The sequence below is a fragment of the Thermobia domestica genome, chromosome 6 (assembly GCF_964235325.1).
Source record: "Thermobia domestica chromosome 6, izTheDome1.hap1.1, whole genome shotgun sequence".
NCBI lineage: Eukaryota > Metazoa > Arthropoda > Insecta > Zygentoma > Lepismatidae > Thermobia > Thermobia domestica.
In genome coordinates, this window is record NC_137459.1 from 271800683 (window position 1) to 271825411 (window position 24729).

At 33.7% G+C, this 24729-nt stretch overlaps 1 protein-coding gene across 23 annotated transcripts in view; it reads right to left on the reverse strand.

The window, feature by feature from the left end:
- The window catches only part of Ca-alpha1D (Ca[2+]-channel protein alpha[[1]] subunit D), an 836510-nt gene that overhangs the window by 218775 nt on the left and 593006 nt on the right, over positions 1 to 24729 (reverse strand). For 21 of the 23 annotated variants that reach the window (XR_014131916.1, XM_081762817.1, XM_081762798.1 and 18 more), the window contains exons 8-12: positions 22297 to 22400; positions 16487 to 16647; positions 14881 to 14983; positions 10019 to 10164; positions 1838 to 1911 (exon numbers count right to left, since the gene is read on the reverse strand). Coding sequence is in view for 22 of the 23 variants with exons in the window: in XM_081762817.1 (XP_081618943.1) it covers positions 1838 to 1911; positions 10019 to 10164; positions 14881 to 14983; positions 16487 to 16647; positions 22297 to 22400 (588 nt within the window). In the remaining variant the exon portion in view is untranslated. The remainder of the gene's footprint in view (positions 1 to 1837; positions 1912 to 10018; positions 10165 to 14880; positions 14984 to 16486; positions 16648 to 22296; positions 22401 to 24729) is intronic. The other 2 variants (XM_081762797.1, XM_081762818.1) reach the window with 1 other exon arrangement.

Genomic DNA, 24729 nt, shown 5'->3' on the forward strand with positions numbered 1-24729 from the left:
TAAAATTAAATTATATTTAAAATGTAACAAAATAATTCTTTTGTAGTAGAATTGGACTCTTTTTGACTAAAGTAAGGAAACTAAAACCTAGACATTGATACTGGCATCCTTGACAATAGATTGTTTCCACTAATCGACCATTATGCCAAGGCTAGACGTCTAGAAGGTTAACTTAAAATTAACTTCACTTAATGTTCTGGCACATCAACAATATTCACTTATTATTAACCCTTTGCACTCTTCTGTCAACTGTGGGGCCGCGGTGGCTCAGTGGTAGAGCGTTCACCTCTGGTGCTTGAGGCCCTGGGTTCAATCCCAGCCTCCGCCAAGTGAACTTTGTGGTGGACAAACACCGTGTGCGTGGGTTTTCTCGGGGTTCTCCCGTTTCCTCCCACTTTCTTCATTCCACCATTTTCATTCATTACTCATCATCACCGTCTCCTTTAGCCTAACCGGCATAACCGTGGGACGTAAAACTCAAAGATTTCATTTCATTTTTCTTCTGTCAACTGTGAGCCGATCTGTCCACTTATGTGTCGAAACGCTCCCAACACTGCAATTTGTCATCATTTGCACTTCGGTGTCTTATCTCGCGCGACTTGTTTCTTTTCTTCACGTAGTTCTTTGTTTCCACAACAGCTGACAAGAGTATCTGCAATGCTCTCGTAAGGATGCAGCTCCTTTTCTCCCGGTTGATAGGTGCTTAAAATGTTTTCTTTTTCACTTCTATCTTTAAGATGGAAGAAAAATTACAAGAGCAAATCTGTCAGTTCTAAGTGATTCTGAAAACTATTTCAGTAAGAAAAATATCACAAAAATAACGTAAATAATTTGAAAAGTTCAGCAAACAGTAGCAAGGAAGATATAGACGAAGAAAGTGGACCACAAGAGAACATAGGGAATGGTGGTAGTGGCAACTAATGGTTAGAAGAGGTATTTACCGAGTAATCTTGAGATCTTCAAATTTTCTTTTAGTGCTTCCAAGCCAGATTTACAATTTAATGTAAAGAAAAAGGCAAAACATTAGCTAAAATATGTTTTAGTTTTACAGTTCCATCGTTATCAATACAGAGTTTGTAATCGAAACATTTTACAGCTGAAATTTCCGGACAAAAGTAATAGTGAGGACTGTTTCCGTGGAAAAAGGAGAGTGCAAAAGGTTAACATGAAGACTCTTTACCGACATAGAAAGCTTCACTATTTCTAAACATTAACATCGTGTGTTACTATTTGTCTTTATGTTTCTTTCATTTCTTTAACTAGTCAATGTAACTATGTTTGATATTAGTATAATTATTATACATAAATAAAAAAAAGAAAGAAAAGAAAAGGATCTTGTGTAAGGTCATCATAATAAGTGAATTATAATTTGATAGATAAAAGTTATCCAAGTGCTTTCAATCATTCATAAATGTACAAGACCCGTTGAGGAGAAAAGCAATAGGATTTTTAACTCCAATAACCATGTAACAATTTTTCTGGGTATGGTTTGTAGTGTTATGCAATATTAGCCAATAAGCTTTTAAAATAAAGTAAAATCGTATTGTTTTATAATTGAAATTTTGTACATATATATAAATATAAAATTAACATATTTTAAAGTTCAGATTACTCAAACTGCATTGTTTCCATAAAATAAATGGTTGAAATAATTTCATGTTTCTAAATTCAACATCTAAGTAATTTGCACTAATTTTGGTCCAATTTGATATGTAATGTTTTTTAAAAAGGTTTAATACAAAAATAACTACAGAAAAAAATAAATACTTATCATGAATAAAATTGAAAACAAGGAACTGGTTTACATATAGCAAAATACCGACATTAACAAACTTACCTGAAATCCTAAACTGTACATTTTTAGTAACATCTCCATTGAAAAAAGTGCCACAAAGAATAGATTTGTAACTTCTGCAATAGAAAGGAGAAATGCAATGTAGGTCTGTTTCTCAATTAAAGCTACATATATAAATATAAAAAGTAAAATATCGTTCTTGTGACATATACGAGGGTAATTTTTGCCGAACGACAATTATTTACTTTTTAACTAAATCTGTATTCTAGAACTATTATTATCACTAACAATACACAGAAAATACTTTATGCATGTCTCACGAATAAAAGTAATCCTGGACAAACATTGCAGTTCTGCTTTCTAGTTGCACCTAGAGAAACGACCTACTCAATCCTAAGTCTTTTTTATACTATTAGACAAAACTGAAATAAATATAACTTGTATGATTATTTCGGAGAAATATCCATCAACTGATCCCACAATGATAAAAGTGAAATAAAAATAAAAAAAAATACGTAGTATAAAAAGTATGAATTAGAGATAATGATTAAGTATCTCTAAACTTTCGGGATAATTCTGAACAATTAAATATTACTTTGTCCTTTCTGCATTTTTATTATATTTCAATATATATACATATATATTAAAGTTGACGAAAACAATCCTACATATTTATCTGCAGTAAAGAGACAACAGTTTATTGAATATTATATCAGTTGTGTAATTGTTACTTTTATGTTCTTGTAGAAAATATTATTGCTATATAGTAACCACAAAAAAAAAAAAAAAAAAGAATTAATTTCACCATATATATATTTCTAAAGTTGTCGTTTTTCTTTTTATTACCCTCGTATACACAAAATTAAATATACATATAATGAATTAGTTAAATTATCCAAATTGCTTTCATCAAAAATAGTGCTACATGTAGAAGTAGACTACATTACTCCAAGCTAAACTCAGACGTAAACTAAGGAATTCAACCAAAATAATTTCATTTTCAGACGTTCATTTACTTTAAAATTCAATACTCAATATTCAACTTTTATACAAATCAATATTCTATTTAAAATGCCAATATCAAAAGTGCCAATATTTAAAATGCCAATATATCTTTCTAACTACTCATCTGCATATACACACACAAAGACACACACACTCACAAGAGGGCATGGAAATTGAAATTTTAAATAAATGTTCTTTTTCAACCCGAGGCTGTGGATGAGTAAAGTTTTTTGACCTCTTAAGGGAGGAAATAGAGAGGCAGAATATTTTTTAACTTTCCACCGGTTCTCGAAAATCATTCGGTCAAGGAACTTAAAATATTTATAAAATGAATCTTTACATCCTAGAATATACGTAAGGAAGGAATATATTTGATAAATTTCAATTTAGAGAGGTGGAGTAAGGAGAAGTTATTTTCTTTTACTACTTTTGCATGTTTTTGTTTGAACGGTGGAATACACAGGCACGAAATTTGCTGCAAGTGTGATTTTCTGTGTATAGAATATTAGGGTTATCAAATTCAGGCAACATAAAAGAGGATGGCTCATTTCAAATAATAATTGTATCTAAAACAAATTGCTCTAACAAAGGAACAAATGCCGTCAAATGTGAACACGTTATTAAATGCAAACAATGCGAAACTAAAAGACAAAACAAGCGAAATCATATTATGACGTTATTAACAGTACCAACCTCAAAGAACAACAAGACCACTAGTCGTTTAAAAACGCGGCTGATTCGATTCGGTTCTTGCGCAAGCTCATTTGGATTTCTTGCAAATAAAAATAAATGAAATTTCTAGTTATACGTTCCGCGTTTGTGTCCCTTAGGCCAAAGGAGACAAATCTTAAACTTAACTATATATAAAACTACATGAACTGACATAAATTGAAGGGGTGCTTCCGGTTGACGTGGAAAGTTGAAATTTGGCATGAATGTAGCTTTCTGAGACTAGCCGACAGGAAAATTGACAAAAGTGAATATTTTTAATTTTTAGGGGGTCTAAAGGAGGGATGTAGAATTTCCTCATGTTATTTAAGTGGGTGTTTTTTCGACCTATAATCTGATGTTTTAGGTACTTGGAATAAAAACTTGAAATTCAGTGTGCTTGTACATTTTCGTTAGCGTTAACTAAGTAAATAAGTAAAAATAAAACTTCCAACTGTAGAGTGATTTTATGGGGAACTGAAAAATCTTTCCCATGTTATTTATATGGGACACCTTTTACATCACCAAATTATTGGGCACTTCCTGTAGGGGTAAAATGCTTAAATTTGACATGATTGTAGCTTTCCAAGACTAACCGACAGAAAAATTGCCAGAAGTGAATATTTTTAATTTTTAGGGAGTCTGAAGGGGAGATGAAGAAATTCCCTACGTTATTCAAATGGGTCTTTTTTCGGAGTTATAATCTCATATTTTAGGTACTTGAATTGGAATAAAAACTTGAAATTCGGTATGCTTATACGTTTTTGTAGCGTTAACTAAGTAAAACGCTAAAAATAGAAAAAATCAACTGTAGAGTGGTTTTATGGGGAATTGAAAAAATCTTTCCCATGTTATTTATATGGGACATCTTCTACACCCCAAAATGTTTAGGCACTTCCGTCAGGATTAGAATGATGAAATTTCGCATGATTGTAGCCTTCCGGGACTAACCAACACGAAAATTGCCAAAAGTGAAAATTTTTGTTTTTTAAGGGGTCTAAAGGGGGATAAAGAAATTTCTATGTTATTTAAATGGGCGTTTTCTTGGGATACAAAATCTTATCTTTTAGATAATTGAAATAGGAAAAAAAAACTTGAAATTTGGTAGAGTTGTGGATTTAAGAGGTGCGAGACCGTAGGCCGAGTAAAAGTGAGGATTAGAAGGCGAAGCCCCCAGTTGTGCTAAATTCAGGAAATGTAATTAAGAGCCTGTATCATAGAGCCGTTCAAAGACTCTCGAAATACCCCTGAACGTTATACAATACCGCAAAACATCGTGGGAAAAAAGCTATTTGGGCCAATTTTAATTCCTCCCCTGGTAAGATTCCGTAATAAGAATAGACTTAGCGGCGCCGCCCCAGATGGGGACATACTTCGTAGTTTGTTGACATTTGTCAGACCTAAACGTCTACGGAAAATAAAGATACGAGCATGGCGAGAAGTTCCTGTGAGTACAAGAAAGGAACTGATATCGTTCCCCGTTATGAAAGGAACTGATAATACCATTCCCAAAACACACTTTTGCTCAGTTCTCCCTACTCGAAAAGCCCTGTAAATAGAAAGTCTTACAGCAAAACAGAACTGAAATAAGCTATTCTTGTCCTCTATATTAATATGATCACCTTTTGTTTCAAAGCGAAAGGTTTATTCACACACAAAGCATACACGGTTACACAATACAAAGCATATTCACTCTGGTATCATAATCTACTTCCCTTTGACATTTTACTATTAGAAAAAAAACTCTTAAATTTGTCAAATTTACATACTATACATGGTAAAAAGTTTATACTAATAAACCTACCATGTTTTCTTTATGGGAATACGGGACACTTTAGATCCCCTTCCCCCCAAACTCTCCAACACAATCCAATAAACTGTACCTCTGGTTATGTATAACAGTATAATAGGCCGCGGTGGTTCAGTGGTATAGCGTTCACTTCTGGTGCATGGAGTCCTTGGTTCGATCCCAGCTCACTTCAAGTGAGCTTTGTAGTGGAAAAACACCGTGTGCGTGGGTTTCTTGTGGTTCTCCCGTTTCCTCCCACTTTCTTCATTCCACCATTTCATTCATTTCTCATCATCACCGTCTCCTTTAGCCTAGCCGACATTTATTTTTTCAACGAGTCTAGGAAAATTCGGTGTAGGAAAATTCAGTGTAAGAAAATTCGGTGTAAGAAAACTCGGTGTACAGAAAATTCGGTGTACGGAAAACTCGGTGTGGGGAAATTTTGGTGTACGGTAGATTCGGTGTAATACATATTGAATATTACCACTTACAATAATTTACGACATTTCATATTGTGAAAACGAAAACCATATAATGTAACGAATAAAATGTTATTACCTATTTCAAGAAAAGCAAATTTATTTTTCTGCCTTGAGTCCAATACCTCTTGCATGTCTTTTGCTGGATATTACTATAAACTACTTTTCATCACACAATGAAGCTGACATTTTTGTCAGAAATAAAACAATTACAAGTTCAGAGAATAGTTATAGGAACACCTAAAAACACCTTTCCTATATAGTACATCATAGAACATATACATGGTGATTCTTTTAAAACTCATGGATTTCATTTGGGTCTAGAATTTCTAACTGAAGTCCGATTTTCATGCGGTTTATGGCAAATGATCAAGGAACGTTGGAAGATTTATGGAACTATGCTTACTGGTTTAAATTCATTTAGGGTAATATTGGCCACGCCTCTAGAAAAGCAGCAAATATTCGCCACTGTACCGAATTGGAATTAGGTGAGGTGCGGTGTAGAGATTTGAGTTTCTTAGTTAGATGGCAACCTCGCGACGGCCAATAAGAAACAGGAAACTGGGCCGTTGTATTGAGAATTATGCTGTGCTACTGTACCAATATGATCAGGACACAGTTGCAATAATGTACTCTTTGGAACAAAGTGATTTTATCGTTAAAAAGATTTTGGAGACCGGGATCTGTTGTTGCTACGCAAAGGGTAGTTACACGCAACTTTGCCTTACGTTCTGTCCCAAACAGGAATATAATATGGTCGGTAGTGAATAAATTGCAGGAAACGGGATCGCTTCTGAGTAAGGCAGGGAAGCATCGGACCTCGCTGGCGGATGTTGTGGAAGATGTCAGTTACCGACTCTTTTAAGTCACCCAAGAAATCCCTCTATCATTTGTAGCGAGAAACCGGCTATTCAACATGTGATTTATGTGTGTTACCACTAACACTTAATTTTGGGAGGCGTGGTGGCTCAATGGTAGAGCGTTCACCTCCGATGCTTGGGGTCCTTGGTTCGATCCCAGATCGCGCCGTGTGGACTTTGTGGTGGACACACACCGTGCTCTTGGGTTTTCTCGGGGTTCTCACGTTTCCTCCCACTTTCTTCATTCCATCATTTCACTCAATTCTCATCATCACCGACTCCTTTAGCCTAACCGGCATATCCGTGGGACGTAAAACTTATATATTTCATTTCATTTAACTAACACTTAATTTGTATTCTTCAATTTCGCTTCAAATATCCAATATTTTATTCGAACTGTAAGGTACAATGGCGAATATTTGCTGTTTTTCTTACGGCCTGCTCGATATTACCCCAGATGAATTTAAACCAGTAAACATAATCCCATAAATCTCCCATCCTTCCTTGATGATTTGCAACAAACCGCAAGTAAACCGGACTTCAGTTAGAAATTCTAGAGCCAAATGAATCCGTGAGTTTTGAACATCTGCATATACATATGTAAGATGATCAAATATATTGATCAAAAAAGTCTTAGTGGAAAGGGCAATATAAAGCAGGATGGTTTTATCAGATAACAGTTGTACAAATAGTTGAATTCTCCTCCAATCAGACACTTTAGTTTGTTTGCCTTAAGTTAAGGTAAACAAGTACTGCAACCCTATTGACTCCTTATTGACTTCTCCTTCAATCAGGCGTAGATACTTTAGTTGAGGCATTTATTTTTACACCTTTGAGCAACATAAATAATCTATGTCGTTTTTGAAGAATTTAGATTTAAATATTTATTTATAAAATAGACATAAAATCGTCAGAACATTTTTTAAAAATCTACAATTTTCAACTTTACCCGTCTAGTAACCTTTTTTTTTTTTTTTTTTGAAGTAGAAAATTCTAGGAGACATCTTCCAAAACAGCATAAAAACTTAAGTTTTAAATAAAATGTCGATTGGTATCGATGGTCGCTTCGCTGTCACAAGAACGGACATAATAATAAAAAAAAATCTCGTCATGTAAGGGCCATGAAATGTTAAAATAAGCGAAATCTAGAATTCAAATTATTTCACGATCACAATTTTTCAAAATTTGGTATAGTAGACAGTAAAAGTACGTTCTACTCAAAGTTTGAACTTAAAACTAATACGCTCATTTATCCTCAAAGTTGAGTTTTTAATAAATCCTACGGTCTACCAACGAATCTTTCTTTACACCGAACATTCCCTACACCGAGTTTTCCGTACACCGAATTTTCTGTACACCGAATTTTCCTACACCGAGTTTTCTTACACCGCATTTTCTTACTGCCACTCATGATTATTTAGATTTTAAAAAATTCTTATTGAGAATTATATATATATATAAAAGGGCGGATCCAAGGGGGGTTATAGCCCCCTTCCCTTGACCCTCAGGTATACACTGGATAAAATGGACTTCAATCCTGTTTTACACTGGATAAAGCGGCAAACTATGGCTTAGCCCCTCCCTTGATCATATCCTGGATCCGCCACTGTATATATATATATATATATATATATATATATATATATATATATATATATATATATATATATATATATATATATATAACTCAGTCATATTGAAATCTGAGGGGGACTTTCTACCTTGCCCCGGCTCCTCCCTATATCACGCTCGAGTTTGAAACATCAAAACTTCTTTAAACCTGATTTAGTTCCATCTCAACATTTTCCTCCACCATAGGACTGGTACCGAACGATTGACATTTGTTTTGTCCTTTCGTTTATTGCCTTTGCGCCACTCACCCTCCTGCAGAGTTATCCACCCCCTCCTGCTTTCTGTGTGCTTCCAAGGTCTTCACGAAAAGGCAAGGTTCCTCTGTTCTTCACGGGGTGAGGAGAGTGAGGAAGCTTGACCATACCAGAGGGGGAGATGGATTTCACTTTGCTGATCACAGACGGAAAACGAATGACACAATAATTTTGAATAAAGTACTTCGCTCCTTTCATGTTTATGAATATACGAATTAAATAATTATGTTTCTTGTGCTTGAACTTTACAAATGAAGACTACTTCTGTGGTGGTCTTGATCAAAATTCATGAATTTACTTCTATTTTCACATTTGTAATGTTCGAAAAATTGACAACTTTAGGATAATAATAATAGCAGAAATAAACAATAAATTAGCAAAATGTATCAAGACCACCCTTCATTCAACCTTCAACTTGCTCTCCTCAAATTTTGATGAAGATTGGTTGTGTGAATTGGCTTCAAGGATGAAAGGAGATAACCTCTATTTCGCATTTTACAGAGAGGGGTGATACAGACTCTTAAAAAGCAAATACACAAAATTAACTCTTGATGCAAAGGCTGATACGTAAGAGATGCGAGGCCGTAGGCCGAGCAAACATAGGGGTCTGGCGGCGGAGCCCCCAGCTTGCCAAAGGCTAGTTCATATTATAAAATTGAAAGTGACTATGTTTGTGACTCTTAATATCTTAAAACCAGCCGACCGATATCGATCAAATTTTCAGCATAGATGAGGTTCGGGCCTGGGAGTGTTTTTTATCGTTTCGTTTTGACGGTAAAACTTAGAGTGGAGGAGGAACGGGAGTAATAAAAATAAATAAAACAATAACTTTTGAACCAAACGACCGATATCGATCAAATTTTAACATAGATGAGGTTCAAGCCTGGGATGTTTTCTATCATTTGACTTTGATGGAGCAACGTATGGGAGGAGGAGGGAGGAGAGATATACAAAAATCAATATAAATAGAAATAGAAGTGACTAGGTTTTTTACTTAATGCTTTTGAACCACTCAACCGATCTCAATCAAATTTTCAAATTTTCAACGTAGGTGAGGCTCGAGACTGGAAAGATTTTTTTTTAAATAATTTCACTTTGATGGTAGAACCTAGGGGAGGGGGAGAAAAGGAGGCGTTAGCTTGTTCGATTGCAAATGAAAATCTTTTAGTTTAATGTTCCATGATTATGCCCTTCGGCTAAGGGAGACGAATGATTAAGGTAAGTGAATGATGATGAGAAGAATCAGTGGAATGAGAATGTGTGAGGGAATGGGAGTACCCTGATAAAATCAACGGACACGATGTTGTCCACCACAAATTTAGGGCTACTGGGACGGGGAAAGAACCAGGAAAAATACGAAAAGGGAAGATACAATTTGAAGAGAACTTGGTCTCTTTACTTACTCAAAAACTGTTTAGACCTCGAAATAGCGATCACAAAATAGTGAATATATTAAAAACAAAAATGCAAAGAAAGAGAAAGTGAGTGCATTTTACCTTGAAATTGATCCAGCCAAAGTGGCTGTTTGTAATGCTCTGTGGCAAGTACACCCGTATTAAGGAACACAAGTATGATAATAAGCCAATAAAATGCTTGAGATTTAACTGCTTTTCTACACGCTCTTCTCATTCTACGATTTATTCTGAAAAAGAAAAAGAAATATTAGTGAGTAGTTTCTATGATTTATATACAAGTTTACTACATACTAAATTTATAGTAAAAAATCATACAATAGTGAATTCTATAAAACTGTTAGAAGTGTTTTTGATACATGCTTATTGTAGTTTCTAATATCATCCTTCTTCATTGCTTTTTAACCGAACATTGCTATTTGTAGGTTAAGCTAGTTTGAAATTATTTTGCAATATATCTACCAGTGTCTATCATACACTATCAACCAATAAGTAATTGGGGACCACGTGATGAGGTTATTGGACATGCTGCCGTCGTATGAACTGAACCGTACCGTTTATGTCTTTGTGAGCAAGAAAACAGCACATCATTGATAAATTTCAATCGTAAGATGTGATATTAGAGTGTAGTCGAGCAAGGCGATTTGCGCTAAGTTAAACAACTGTGGAATCTGGAGGGATTTTGTAGAAATGTCGAACATCCCGAGCTACCTCAAATTATGTTCAACAGAGATCACAGAACCTTGAAACGTAAGATTGTCAAAAACCGGACAAAAGCGATGACTACCATTGTATCTTAATTTCAGGTGGTAACAAAGGTATAATTTCTCTTGGAACATTGCATATTTAGGAAGCATAGCTGCATATAAACCCATATCTCGAAGTCCAATAGAGATCGGGCGACTCAAGTATTGTTTCTATATTGTAACTGGACACTAGAGAAGTGAAAATCGTTTCTGAGAATGACAAGTCGAGATTCACAACATTTCCATCCCGAATGGGCTTTTACCCTGCGAAGAATTTCTACTGGAATCATAGTACCCATCAGAAAATTTGTGTCCCTAATATACTAACTTGACCGTTCAAAGAGCTCATAGTACTCACATTATTAGCACGTCTACCTATTCTGAGTGGCCACACAGGCTGCTGTGCGGGCAGCTAGTCGGTAGCGCAGTTGTTGAATGTCTGTGAGAAGTATGGTATTCTACACACGTTTGATATGTTCAGATAGGTAGTTGATCGTCTTGTCAGCTCGTGCCGTCCCACTGTGTTGCACACGTGCTCGAAAGGGTAAAGAACCAGAGACTTGTAACAGATCAGAGTAAAAAGCGTATACTGAGTACAACACAATAGGTCACATTGGTGGTATGGTGATGTGCCTTAGCCTGCTGAAAGATGTCTCACAGTGTTCAGATAACGTTGGATGATAGTATGACGTCACGAATATATAAAATACTAGTCATACTCTCATGAACGAAGATAAAGAGGCAAGTGATATGTGTAGATTATTGTCTCTCACACAAGAATGCCTGGTGTGGATCCTGTATGGCGAGTGGATTTTCCAGTAACCTGTGCATCTAAGGACATGCACATGTCCACAGCTGTGCTCACCTCAAGTTAGAAATTACTCTTATCACGGAATACCACTGTCCTTCATTTGCCTGGCTACGGCAGTCTCTTCCAACCACCGAACAAGTCTCGGCGATGAGCAGGTGTTATAGATAACCGTGCTAGAGGAGCTCGGGAACGTAGACTTGCCTCCAAATAGATATTGTTTAGTATTTTTAAAATCACATAGAAGCTGAGAACGGTACGGCGATCACCGTGCTATTGTTAGGACGCTGCGAACAATCCTTTTATCCGAACACTTCTAGATGTGCCGTGGGGGCACTAGGTAATACATCTGATGTGGAAATCTTCATCATATCGTGTATACCACCAACAAACTACTGACTTGTCACGACCCACGTGAGGGACAATTCTGCTGAACGATAAATCGCCATCCTGCGGCTTCACTACTTGAAGTAATTCAATTGTTCAATAGGAACATTGTCCTGACATTGCTGAGGCAGACTGTGATCTAAACGCAACTGATTTTCACACACAACTCCACTCGTCGCGTTGTCCGACGACCTTCAATTTACTAGCAGTATGCCCTCTTTGAGTACTACTGTCCATCTTCCTTCTACATTGGACGACGTGCTGGGACCTTTCTCATGCCGTAAACGTCGGTGGACCACCAATGGGTAACTAGCGACATTTCGCCAAAAACTGGCGGCCCCTCAGCGACGATCCGCGGTGGCCCCACTTCCGTTTTGAAAATTATACTACCAGCGTCATAGTCGAGACGAAACGCCAATGAACAACAAAATTATTCCCCCAAAATACGTTAAATCGCCTATATGCTCGATTTGTTTACATTAAGGCGAGTATAAAAAGCAGTAAAATAAAAGTATCACATGATGGGCGCAAACCACCAACATTATGATTACTAGGCGCGTGTTCTTCAGATTTCGCCATGGAGGCGATTAAGGAAATCTTGCTTGTAGAGGGATAACTCGTTGAGGTCTTTTTTAATCTGGCCAATCAGAGTACTCCTTTAACCGTGTATATTCGACGATAACCGTTTGGGATAATATAAAATGCATTCTCCATGTAATTTTATAACAAACTGACGCGCGCCTATTTACTTTATTTTATAGTACTTCCATATTCATTTTCTAATGGTCAGCGAGAGTTGCCACCTAAATTCATACAATTATACACACTCATCTCAAGATTTTTCACTTCCTGATGTAGAGGCAGGGGTTACTCTTGACCTCCGGAACTCATTTTAGAAACAATTCGTCTGACCACATGCACATGACCGGCAATAGTTCGTGTTGGTCCCTTCGTGATTCTCCTCGACGAATCGAAGGAGAGCGGACCAAAATGAAGTTCTCGTTGCTACGCGGTGGTAACTTCAACACCCCTACTCTAGATATCTGTTTCGACTCGACGAAATTCTGCCGCCAGTGGCACAAAAGTGGTAATCCTTCGACGCGTCGCTATATCGACGATCGACATTTACCGGTGCGTGGGTCACTAGATGTTGGCGACGTTTACGGCATGGGGTTCAAACTAAGTTCAACATGGCCTCTAGAAACACACACTATGTACTTCGGACAATGTATTTGGGGTTTCGTTAAATGCGTTCCTATTAATTTACTTTGAAAATATGTTGTTATGCGGCTAACTTAGCCTTAAGCAGATGAACAACACTAATAATTTTACACTTTCCTGAAACCATTTTGCGATTCGATTGCACAAAAAATGTAGGGCCTTCTTGGAAAAAAGTCATGATATAGCCTTTTCAACAACGGTATCTCAAGAGCACCAGAAAGACACTTCAGCACCAGCAAACGGAGGCAGATCAGTGATAACGACACCGGTTTCATGTTTCTGGCACAACTGCAGTAGCATTGCAAATCTATTGGACACAAACTGAACAATCTACTGTAATTAATTTAATACTGTTGTCAGCGTGACATAGTTGTTTACAATATTGTAAATAATTGCAGAAGGAAGCTTAGATAAGAATACTAAACAAATAACACCATTGTCTAAATGTTAGAATCGAAATAAAATAATGACGTCTCAGAGGATATTAATATGATATTCCTTAAAATACTCAAAATGCTTAAACACGCTGTAAGGTTAGTGAAATTGAAAGCTCACGTTAGATCTTTATCGGTGAATCGAAGTGTCGAAACTCCTGATAGAGCGCTACCAGAAGTGTAGCGCAGCATAGTTATTATATTTTTCAAATCGATAATGTTGTTAACAACAATTATATTTTAGTTAGCACACTATGCTATAATATAATTGAACTACTATAAACGATAATGTAGTTAATCGCGACATAGTAAACGAAAATCAAGACAATTCTGCATGTTAGATAAAAAGAAAAGTATTAAAGTCAATATTCTGAAAACTATTTCAAATTAGTTTGACAGAAACCGGAAAATATCTCCTTTCTAAAATGAAATTTTAAAAGCATTACAACTAATTTGGTAGTTTACAAAACTACTGTATTGTTATTCGTTAAGTATGATATTTAATTCAAAGCATTTGCAATTCTTATCAAGATCAGAGAAAAAGACATTTCATTAATATAAAGTACACTGTCGTAAAACGTTTCCATAATTTGAAATATATAAGAAGGGTAGAATTTGCGTAAGTTAGGACGAATTCTCCATTCATAAATGTTTTCATCTTTCTTACATATTATGTAAGTTATTTCTGGGAGAAGCTATAACTAAAACAACTTGAAACTGTCTTGAACTTAAAATTCAAATACTACAATGATGTAGGGTCAATAAGATAATCGCTAATCGTCAATTTCAATCTTTAAGACTAAACTTGTAAAGAAATAGAAGAAAAAATCTACCCTCCCCATGTGAACGATGATTAATCGAAACAGTAAAACAAATATATAAAACAATTTACTACAAATGCTACACATACTGTATATACAAGATATTAATACAAATACTACTATGTTTTAAAATAATTACATAGTTACATATGGTTAAATCTACTGTTTCATTTAAGTGAAAAAAATAGACAATGAATATATCTATAAATAGTAAGGCAAAATTTTGAAGTAAGGTACATTTTATAGTATAGGGTATATTAGAAGTCATATTGGCACCTATTTCAAACATAATGTTTCTACAATATACTATCAATGCTACATTCTAAGCATTTTGCTTTAAATTTAATTTCGAATTATTTTCAAATAGGATGGAGTTTGGGGAAATTATAATTTGACTGGTAAATGAAGATCACTCTCAATTTAAAATAAAATGAGAAACAGTAAAAATAAATAAATAAATAAAAATTTGCAATTTGAGTCCAATCGTAAATTTATAAAAAGAATAAGAAATCATCACTTCAGTTCTTACCTATCAAAACTCTTCTTTTTTCTTTTGAACCATGACTCTTGTTGTGCCTCTTGCTCATTTTCTTCATTCCTATCTGCTGATTCTGTTTCATTCGTTACTTTTGCTAAAGAAATATAAACATGCCATAAAAGATTTGATTGTGAAAAGAATTGTCTTACTTAATCCAAGAAGAAAATCCTAATAAAAATGAATGCATTTTAAGCACATTAAATCAGTACATAATGTTAAATAAAACAAAACATCGACACCAGGCGCGCAGCCCAAAATTTTTGTTGGGAGCAGTCCAAGCTTTGGGGGAAGGGTGTTCAATAGTACAATAGTACAAGCAACTACGTGTATGTAGTATTGAACGGATATTATTCTACACCGGAAAAGGCGATAAGTAATTGTGAAATACTTCTACCTATGTTGTCAAAAAATATGATAGAACTAGATTGTTTATTTTATAACAGAAAGAGTATTGATGAAGTATAAGATCAAATTTTTATGCTACATATATCATTCCCCTGTTAAAGAAGTATGGCTTTATTGATAAGTTGTACAAATGTATGTGGAGTTAGGATTTTTTGGGGGGAAACGGCAGGGGTCCGGGCCTGGTGGACCTTACTGTAGGTGCGCTTCTGGCCGTCTCTTTTCCTGTTTTATTTCAGATAATGAAATTCCGAAAATCAGAAAAGGGGCTTATTTAACTACTTGCTTAAGATTACTTAAGAATTAAACTCATGTTGATAATGTAGAAAAATAATTTGCGACTGCATACCCAGTGAAGTCACAATTTATTTTTCCGCTTCTCAGTAAATCACGTAGAGAGGAAACGGAGCTGGTAGGTAATCTGACGTTGGTAACAGGCAAACAAGAAAATCGATAGTATAAGGGTCAATACTACATTAGAAATTACCAAGTAAGGCTGCTGAAAAATATTATTTTGTCATTTTTGTATACAAAGTTGAACTATATTTAGAAAGTTGAAAACAAGTATTTATTTTTTGTTACATGTTCAGTTTTGTTTGAGCGACCATTCTGTATAGGCACATCAGCCTATTTCCTTTATAAACGTTTGCGGTAAACCCTGTAGCTCTATTATTTTCTTAAGATATTGGTTTCAAACAAGAGAAGATTTAAAAGACATTTAAGCGTGCAACATTTATATATATATATATATAAGCACAGGCATGGAAGTAAATAGACCTCTACATTACCTAAATGATTCAGGTATATAAGCTAAAAATTAGAAGTACTCTGAAAACTTGAACTGTATGCAGAAACGGTTAACCGGTGAAATGAGGCGCCTAGTATCAAAAGCCGCCAAATTCAATTTTTTTTACCTAAATTTAGTTATATATCGCTTGTTATATGATTGATCTAAAATACTAAAAGAAAAAAAAACGTTCAAATATGGGACTTTGTGCGCGTGTATAATATGGAGTTTAACTGTACGTTTTGCGAGATTACTCGAAACTAAGCGAAGTGGATGTGGTGGATTTTGATACTAGGCACCTCAAACGCTAGTTGTTTTCTTAGAGATATTAAGTTCTGTGTATGCAAGGAATAATTAATAAAACGATTAACAAGTATTGGGATATTAAACATTTCACAAGTTACTCACATTTTCCATCCTGCGCCCGATCTTCCCCTTCTGGTTCTATGTCTTCAGCCTGGGTTATCCAGTCTAAATAACCCCGCAAGTCTTCTTCTATTTGTTGTTTTTCCCTAAGTTTATGAAAATCACCACGAGCCTTTGCTTTCTCTCTTTCTTTAGAAAACTCTCTAGAACAGAGAAAATGGATTAGTGTGATATGTTCCAAATGTAAGAAACAATAAATTTATATATCAAATATATAGATATATAAAAAAAATAAAACAAAGACTAGGTATGTTGCGATTGGAGAAAAATATTTGACGAACATACACAAAAGCTAGAAATTTCATAGTCTTAAAGCAAAATGGGTCAGCTTTTACTTTTCTAATGCAACCTACAGTTTAAGCGAATGTACATTTCTTCAAGAACTACACGTAATATTGGCTTCTATTTTGTTAAATTAATCAAGGGAATTCAAAAATAAGAAAGAAATATCGCATCTGTTCCTTTAACTATAAGCATTTTTACTTCAGGACCAGGTAGGTCAAGCTCATGAATTCAGTATTGGGTTCGTGAAGAAAATAATGGGAATGAAAGAGTAATATATGACCGTCTGAAAGATATATATGACCGTCCTGTTTTACTTGATTCAACGTTTTTGTTGCTCATTATACTCACTAGTTTTAACATGATTATAAGGTCAACAATAGTAAATGTAAATGGTTGCTTGTAGAAACTGAAACCGACGTGTCATATCTTTTGCCGACGCCTAATTTTCTCAAACATGAAATACTATCTTACTATGTAAAATAAGTGCAAGAGTAATATAAATATTCATATATAAAATTACCAAACCGAGTAAATTCATGCATTTTGATTCTAAATATTATTGTAGTAGATATAAGAGAAGCTATGTCGCCAAAATGATAACTGAAAGAAAAAATGATGAAATAAAATGAGAAGCACTGAAGTGGAAGGTTTATAAACAGTACGCTGTAGCTGAACGCTCTTCAATGACTGAAGAGTAATATGTGTCTACTTTATTAGCTTATGAATAGAATCATAGCAAGTTAGGTAGCTAAATTAGCTCTACAAGCGAATAAGACGCTTACTACTAAGTTGTTATTTGTATGATGAAAAGGAAAGTGTGTGTTTGTAAAACTGTAATATGTACACCTGTATGCGTAAGAGAGATTATAGAATTAGAATGAACATAATTTCATATTTAACATTTAGCTGGCACAGTTCAAAATATGCAACTATGTTCAAAGAAACTTGAACACTCATCTTTAATTCAGACCCATTAAAGTTGGCCGGAATGTATTAGAATTGCGTTGCTACAGATCAGTTTAGTACCAGGCCTTAGTTACATCTGGTGGTATTGAATTTCTTTGTAATATTAGGAAATTCTTTTCATACAAGTAATGTTCATAAAGTAAAAATATTTTATAAGATGACAAGAAATGCGACTTTCAAGAAAACCTATACTTAATTAGAGATGTTTCCCAGAAGCACGCAATAAACTGAGGGAAGGATCCATCTCTCCTATATTGTCCTGTCATAACTTACTTTGTTCCATGGTGTTTCTTATATCTATTATTATTATTATTATTATTATTATTATTATTATTATTATTATTATTATTATTATTATTATTATATAGGGTGTTACAAAAATTATCACAGTATTTTGGGAATAGATTCCTCACATCAAAATAAGAAAAAAGTTCATATGGACCTGAGGTCGGAAGTATATAGTTTCATAGTTTTAGGGTGCCGAAAACATGAAAAAAATGAACTTAAAGGGTCTATAGTTCCACTACTATAGGACCGATCGTAATCAGGCCAAGACATCACTGAGGAACTGGTATGTGAACTGCCCAAATACCCACCTTTCAGAACCTCCAGTACTTGCACAATCATTTGTAGAGAAGTTGTTTGGGAGTACTTGATCAATCTCTATATACTTCTCTAAGAATTGGTGTGCAAGTACCGGAGGATTCTTAAACATGGATATTTGGATAGCTCACATACCAGTAACTCAGTAATGTCTTGACCCGACTACGATAGGTTCCATAGTGGAAGTATAAACTTTTAAAATTAATTTCTTTTACGTTTTCTGCACCCTATAACTCCGAAACTATCCACTTTTGAGCATCGGTCCATATGAACTTTCTTTTTCTTATTTTGATGTGAGGAATCTGTTCCCAAAATAATGTGACACACTTTTGTATCACCCTGTATGTTTGAGTTAAGAATCTTTCCTACGATTTTCACCACTGTTTTAGTGAATGGACAAATTAAAGACGAAAATATTATAATTTAGAAAGTGAACCAAATATCTCAAAAAATAGAAAGGGATCCAAATACTTCAAATATGAACTAATAAACGCTTCCAGAACTTTTCTTATAGGCTAATTTCTAGTGCGCAATTTGTTACGTCATAATTGTCGGGAACCTAAATTTCTGCATAACATGAAAGCGTACGGAAGCAATAATTATATCGTCTAATAGCATTTTGTAAGTATTAAATTTCCCGCTTTCCAAGATTGTAATATTGTTTTCTATAACTGTGTTATTTGCGCAAGATAACCACTTGTCAATCGTTAAAATTGTGTATTTCACAGGTAATTTACATACAAATATATATATATATATATATATATATATATATATATATATATATATATATATATATGGAAATGCAATTATTGAACACGCAAAATGAGAAATATTTGAGCCTATATTATAATGATCATTAACTTACTATTTTGAAAATAACTGCGCTGATTACTTCTTCATATATTTATAGGTTTTATGTTGCTATAATCAGAATAATTTAATTGACGATAAGGGATTGTCACCAATTTTAGACTGATTTATGTAAATAAATAATCTCGTAAACATACATTAAAAATGAATCTATTTGCGAATAACGACTTACTGTTAACAATAGACTATTCTTTGTATATAGTTGAAACAATAGGTAACAAGAAATGTAATAGGAAGTAGAAACAAATGATAGAAAATGATTTAAAATAAATTTTGCATGTGAAATGGTCCAGTAAATGTTCTTACATCGCATAGATGACATTGTATTAAGTGTTCTCGCGAGCTGAAACCTGAAAGGTAATGTTCATTTTGTAAAATTACTTATATACTTTACACAGAACATATTGAAACTATAATAGAAAACAGCTCTAGTGTTTAGAAAACATATTCATTGGGTTTTCGTTATTACTTGATATTTTTCAGTATATTTATAGAAACCATTCCAAAAGATTATAAAATTATCTTACTGGCATGACACCAATCTCATTCTATTATAAATCTAGATCAATTCGTGTACACATTTTCTGTCTTCAGTTTCTGTTTCTTTCTTTTTTGACAATAATCTCTCACTAATGTATATGTATATAATCAAAACACGGGAATAGTATCTGCACCCATATATAATAGATTCTTCCTTGTAATGCGTATGTACAATAGCAAAGTTAATGGAAGAGTTTTAAATAAGCAGATTAAAAAATGAAGTTCAAATATTAAGGCATTCATTGAACAAGCTACAGTACATGCACAGTAGAAACTGGATACTGGTTGATATATGAACGTAGACATATGTGTGTTCAGACTAATAAAGGCTATTTGATACTTGAAATTGAATATTGTAAGATAACTTGCAGGATTAATTTGCTATTCTTGTGAGCTAGAACCTGTTCGCAAGACTTTTGTTTATAACAGAAGTTTATATTAGTGATTTTTAATACACAGATATACACATGTCTCTTTAGTTCAGCCAAAACAAGTACTGTAAGGTAAAATAAACAAAAAGTATGATGCTAACGCAAAAAATGATAAAAATTAAAGTATTATTTCTGCAGATGATGTTTTGTTTAAAACACAGTCGAATATTTATTGTAAAAAAACTAAGTAAATTTAAATATGTACAAATTATGTTTTCTTTCAGACCTTCAAGCAGATAGTAGCTCCCATGAAAAGATTTTTTTATAAATAAAAGAATTCATTGATTCCATAGACCTCTAAAAGAATTAGTCATACATTGCACTACAATCTAATGCTTCTCTAATGCTGTTCTATTCCCAAAGAGGCTTACTTTTTGTAGACACAGCACTTCAAGTATTTCAGAGGGAGAGGAAGAGCAAAAGATCGTAAGAGGAATCCAAATATAGCTGATTGTTTGAAGCAGTATATTTATTTCATGAACACCAAACTTTTCTTAAATTGAATCTTTCATGACAGAAATACTTCACCATAATTAGAGCTCATACTTTTCTTTCATTTCTCATATCCAAGTTTAGCCATATCAATTTAGCATCAGTAACAGGTAATGAGCACCAGAACCAGATTCCACTATGCACGTATTATTAGACGAAGTAGCAGACTACAATTTCGTTTAATAAAATCTATATTGCAGAAAAATTAGAGAAGAGAAAGTAATGGAATTTAAATCATGCAACAATAGGGTATTTACATTTTCTATTTTTGTGGTTTAGACCAATTTCAAGTAATGTGTTCGCAAATACTAAGTTAGTAGTCTACAAGAAATGAAAATAATTTTAAGATTTGTATTTCCATAGTGATTATAAAATTTGATGAAACAACTAAATTATGTATTTAAGCAACTAATTATATTTCCTAAATTTAACAAGAACTTTTAGGAACATTATTCACTATGAAGACATACTCTAAATTGAAGAACGAATCTGAGAAGCTTCTCATTTTAGGAATGTTTATGTTGTCCACATTAAAAGCTGCATGGAAAATTTGAGGGTGCATATCGTAAGATATTGAATCGCACCAAAGGTATATTTTCATGTTCTTTTGATACTCCTAAACACAAGTCAAATATAAATTGTTTACAGCTGAATATATACTTATAAAATTTAATCCTTGTTTTATCTTGGCACGTATATTACTATAAGATTTGGTTTAAATATTGGTGAACTTAAGACTTCATAATGATATTAACTTAGCTCAAAACCTGAGAGAGATACGTATATTTTAAAGTAAGAAGTGTTTATAAAATGTTGAGTGAAGCTCATTGTAAACCAATATTAAATAGAAAAAGATAGTTTTCTTAATGGCAGTTAGTAAAGTAAAAGAAATGCAATTGTCGTTATTAGAATGCTGATATTAATAGCTCAGCTTTGCATTAGTATTAGTATTTACTTAAGTTGTTAATACAATTCTGATAATAGTGGCATAACCACTTATTTTTCTTAATGGTCATAAGCTAACTGCAAGATTTATCATTGCATTTAAATTGCTTTGAACATAAAATATAAAAACCTGGTTGTTACCTATTTAATTAGTGTATAATTTGACAAACATTCCATGTTATTAATTAACATTACAATATTTAAAAAAAACTTCTAAACTAATTCATTTTCTATTCTCGTACTTCTCAACATTGTTTATATTTCGAAAAACAAAAAGTGAATAACATATTAGAAGGAAAAGAACCTAATTGTAACACCTCTAAGATACTATGTACTAATTATGGTCGTACTTACCAATTTAGAAATGTGTAGATATAAATAAAGGCAATAAACATCTTATCAGTATCATATATAGACAAACGGTACAACATATTTTTGCAAGAAATTTACAAAGGTGTTATGTGCACACAGCCAAACAGTTAGTCAAAAGAAGAAATAGCTTAAAGAGTAGGAAACAGTGCTGAAGGAATTTCATTCATAAGCAGATGCGTCGAGAAATAAGCATATTTTGAATGACATGCAAAAACTTAATAATAGTACAAAGCACGCCCATCACAAACATTCGAAGCATGCACTGCTGTGTGGAACACCACTCACCCGCTTAGCACACCGAGAATTAGGTTCATAACGAAAAATGCTCCGAGAATAACCATTGAAATGAAGTAGATCCACTGCCAACTATTGCCCATTGCATCTTCAATCTGCGTAAGTATAAAAGGGATGAAGACAATATGAAAATAATATGCCAAATAAGAAGAAAGAGGTCAAATAGCTTATCTACAATAATTCAACTGAAGAGCTATGTTGCTGAAGTCTATGTGCTAAATGGGTAACGATGAAGTGCGGCAGAAAACTATAGCGTTATCATGCACAACGTTTGCATTAAAGTGACGTCCAGCTTTCTACTTGTCATGCACTGTGAAAAAAATAATGTGCTGCAACTTACTGAAGATTCAGGTTGTGAAAAGATACCCAGCAATGTAATATATATTCTGTAATAATTTTATATCCTTATTTTGCAAGTGTAGTTCTCTTTGTAATATATTTTTCTAGTTACTGAGGATAAAATAACGTAATGCTTAAAATTTTAGTACATTGTTGTCTTCAATTGGATTGACGAAATACTAAAAGAAATGTGGAAGAGGTGAAAGCAATATTGGATATTTAAAAATGAATATAATCAATAGTTAGAACATTACTTCAGAAAATGTAGTCTGAAGGACATTGAGGAGGGTGTAGTGGAAGGAAAGAAGGAAGACATTAAAGAGGAATGCTCTTGTGGCACGATGAAAATTTTAGCAGGAAATTGTAATGAATGAGAGTTTCCCAAGTTATAGCAAGTGTTCTGTAGAAAGCAGAGTACGTATGATACGACTTTGAGGACATAATTGAACCCTATGTAAACCCTGCATTTTCAATTCAAATTCAGATTCAATTAAACTGTTTTGTTTGAATCTATATTTATGTTAGTTATCCTTGTATACTAAAAAGGTTACACATTGGAAATATAGAAGTTACTATGTGTTTTCATTACAATACCTGGTCAGTGAGAGATAGATTAGGTAGAATTCACGAATTTTTGAGAGTGATATTGTAGATGTGATAGATTTAATACATTGACTTATATTCAATAATTAAAGTGACATTTGACGTATCAAAAGTAGAATCATTTTTTTAAATGTTTTTAAAAATAAAAATTTGAGTTAATAATAAAAAACACTTGAGGAACACTTATCTTCAACTTTTTATATGTTTTAATAAATTAGATTTTACAAGTAGGAGTTCACTTATTGTTACAACAGCAGGGGAATAACAAGATGGACGGAGTATGGTTTAAAAAATACAGTTCTGAAATAACTGATGCAAGTTATTGAATCGAGCATTATGGCAAGCATTCTTTTGCTATTTCTTTGGCACTTGAACATACAATAACATCTTGAAATTTGAGTAAATAAACCCACATAGTTCCTTATAATATTCTAAAATACCTCTTCGTGTCTCTAAAAAGAAATATAAAAAAGATCATATAAAACTGTTACGGTAAATATAATTTCGCCCATTGAACTCAACTTTTACAATTGTCAATGCAACCTAAATTATATTGTATATGTAAGTACGGGGCAAGTAATTAATAATAAGAAATGAAGTACGCATAATCGTGAAAAATGGTCCTACACTAGATTTAATTTTGTCCAAGACTGACCTGTAATTGATATTTAAACCGTACTTATTTTGTTTTTGAAACGTCCAATGATTTAACAATTTGACCGCCCGTAACTCTGGGACCCCAAAGACTGTAGAACGTAATATTTCACACACTAATAATCAGATCAAGGTCTACTATTATCCTAAGTTTGATCCCGATCTGTCGAGTTCACTTTATGGGTTATTGTTTTGGAATATATTTGTATGATGCAAGGTTTGATCCGATTGGGTGAATTTGGTGTATGAACTTTTACTTTCGAAAATATGACGCAAAATTCGATCGTTTATACCTCGAGAATCGTAAATGTGCATAACATAATATTTTATAGCTGATAAAGGTCTACTATCATATCAAATTTTATCCCGATCAACCATTCACATACATGGGTTATTTTTTTTTTCAAATATGACTCAAATTTTGACCGCTCATAACTCAAGAAATATAAGCCTTCACAATACCATATTTTACACGCTTATATGATAAAGTTTTATCACCATGCCAAGTTTGATACAAATTAAATTCTTTAGTGCACAGGTTTCTGCTTTCGAAAATATGACGCAAAATTTGATCTCCCATAACTAGGAACCCGAAAACCTCCAGAACACAATATTTCATATGTATGTATAGTAGGTCAAAGTCTATCGCCCTATGGAATGAATTCAGCTGGAATCGTACAAAATAAAGGATCACAGAAAAATCAAAGGATGAAAATGCCGCGTCACACGGGAGATACATATTTAGTTTCCAGTAAGAACACTGCTCAGACCTGTAAACGTAAGATCTACGCTACATATAATGTTAGTACTGAAATGTATATTAAATAC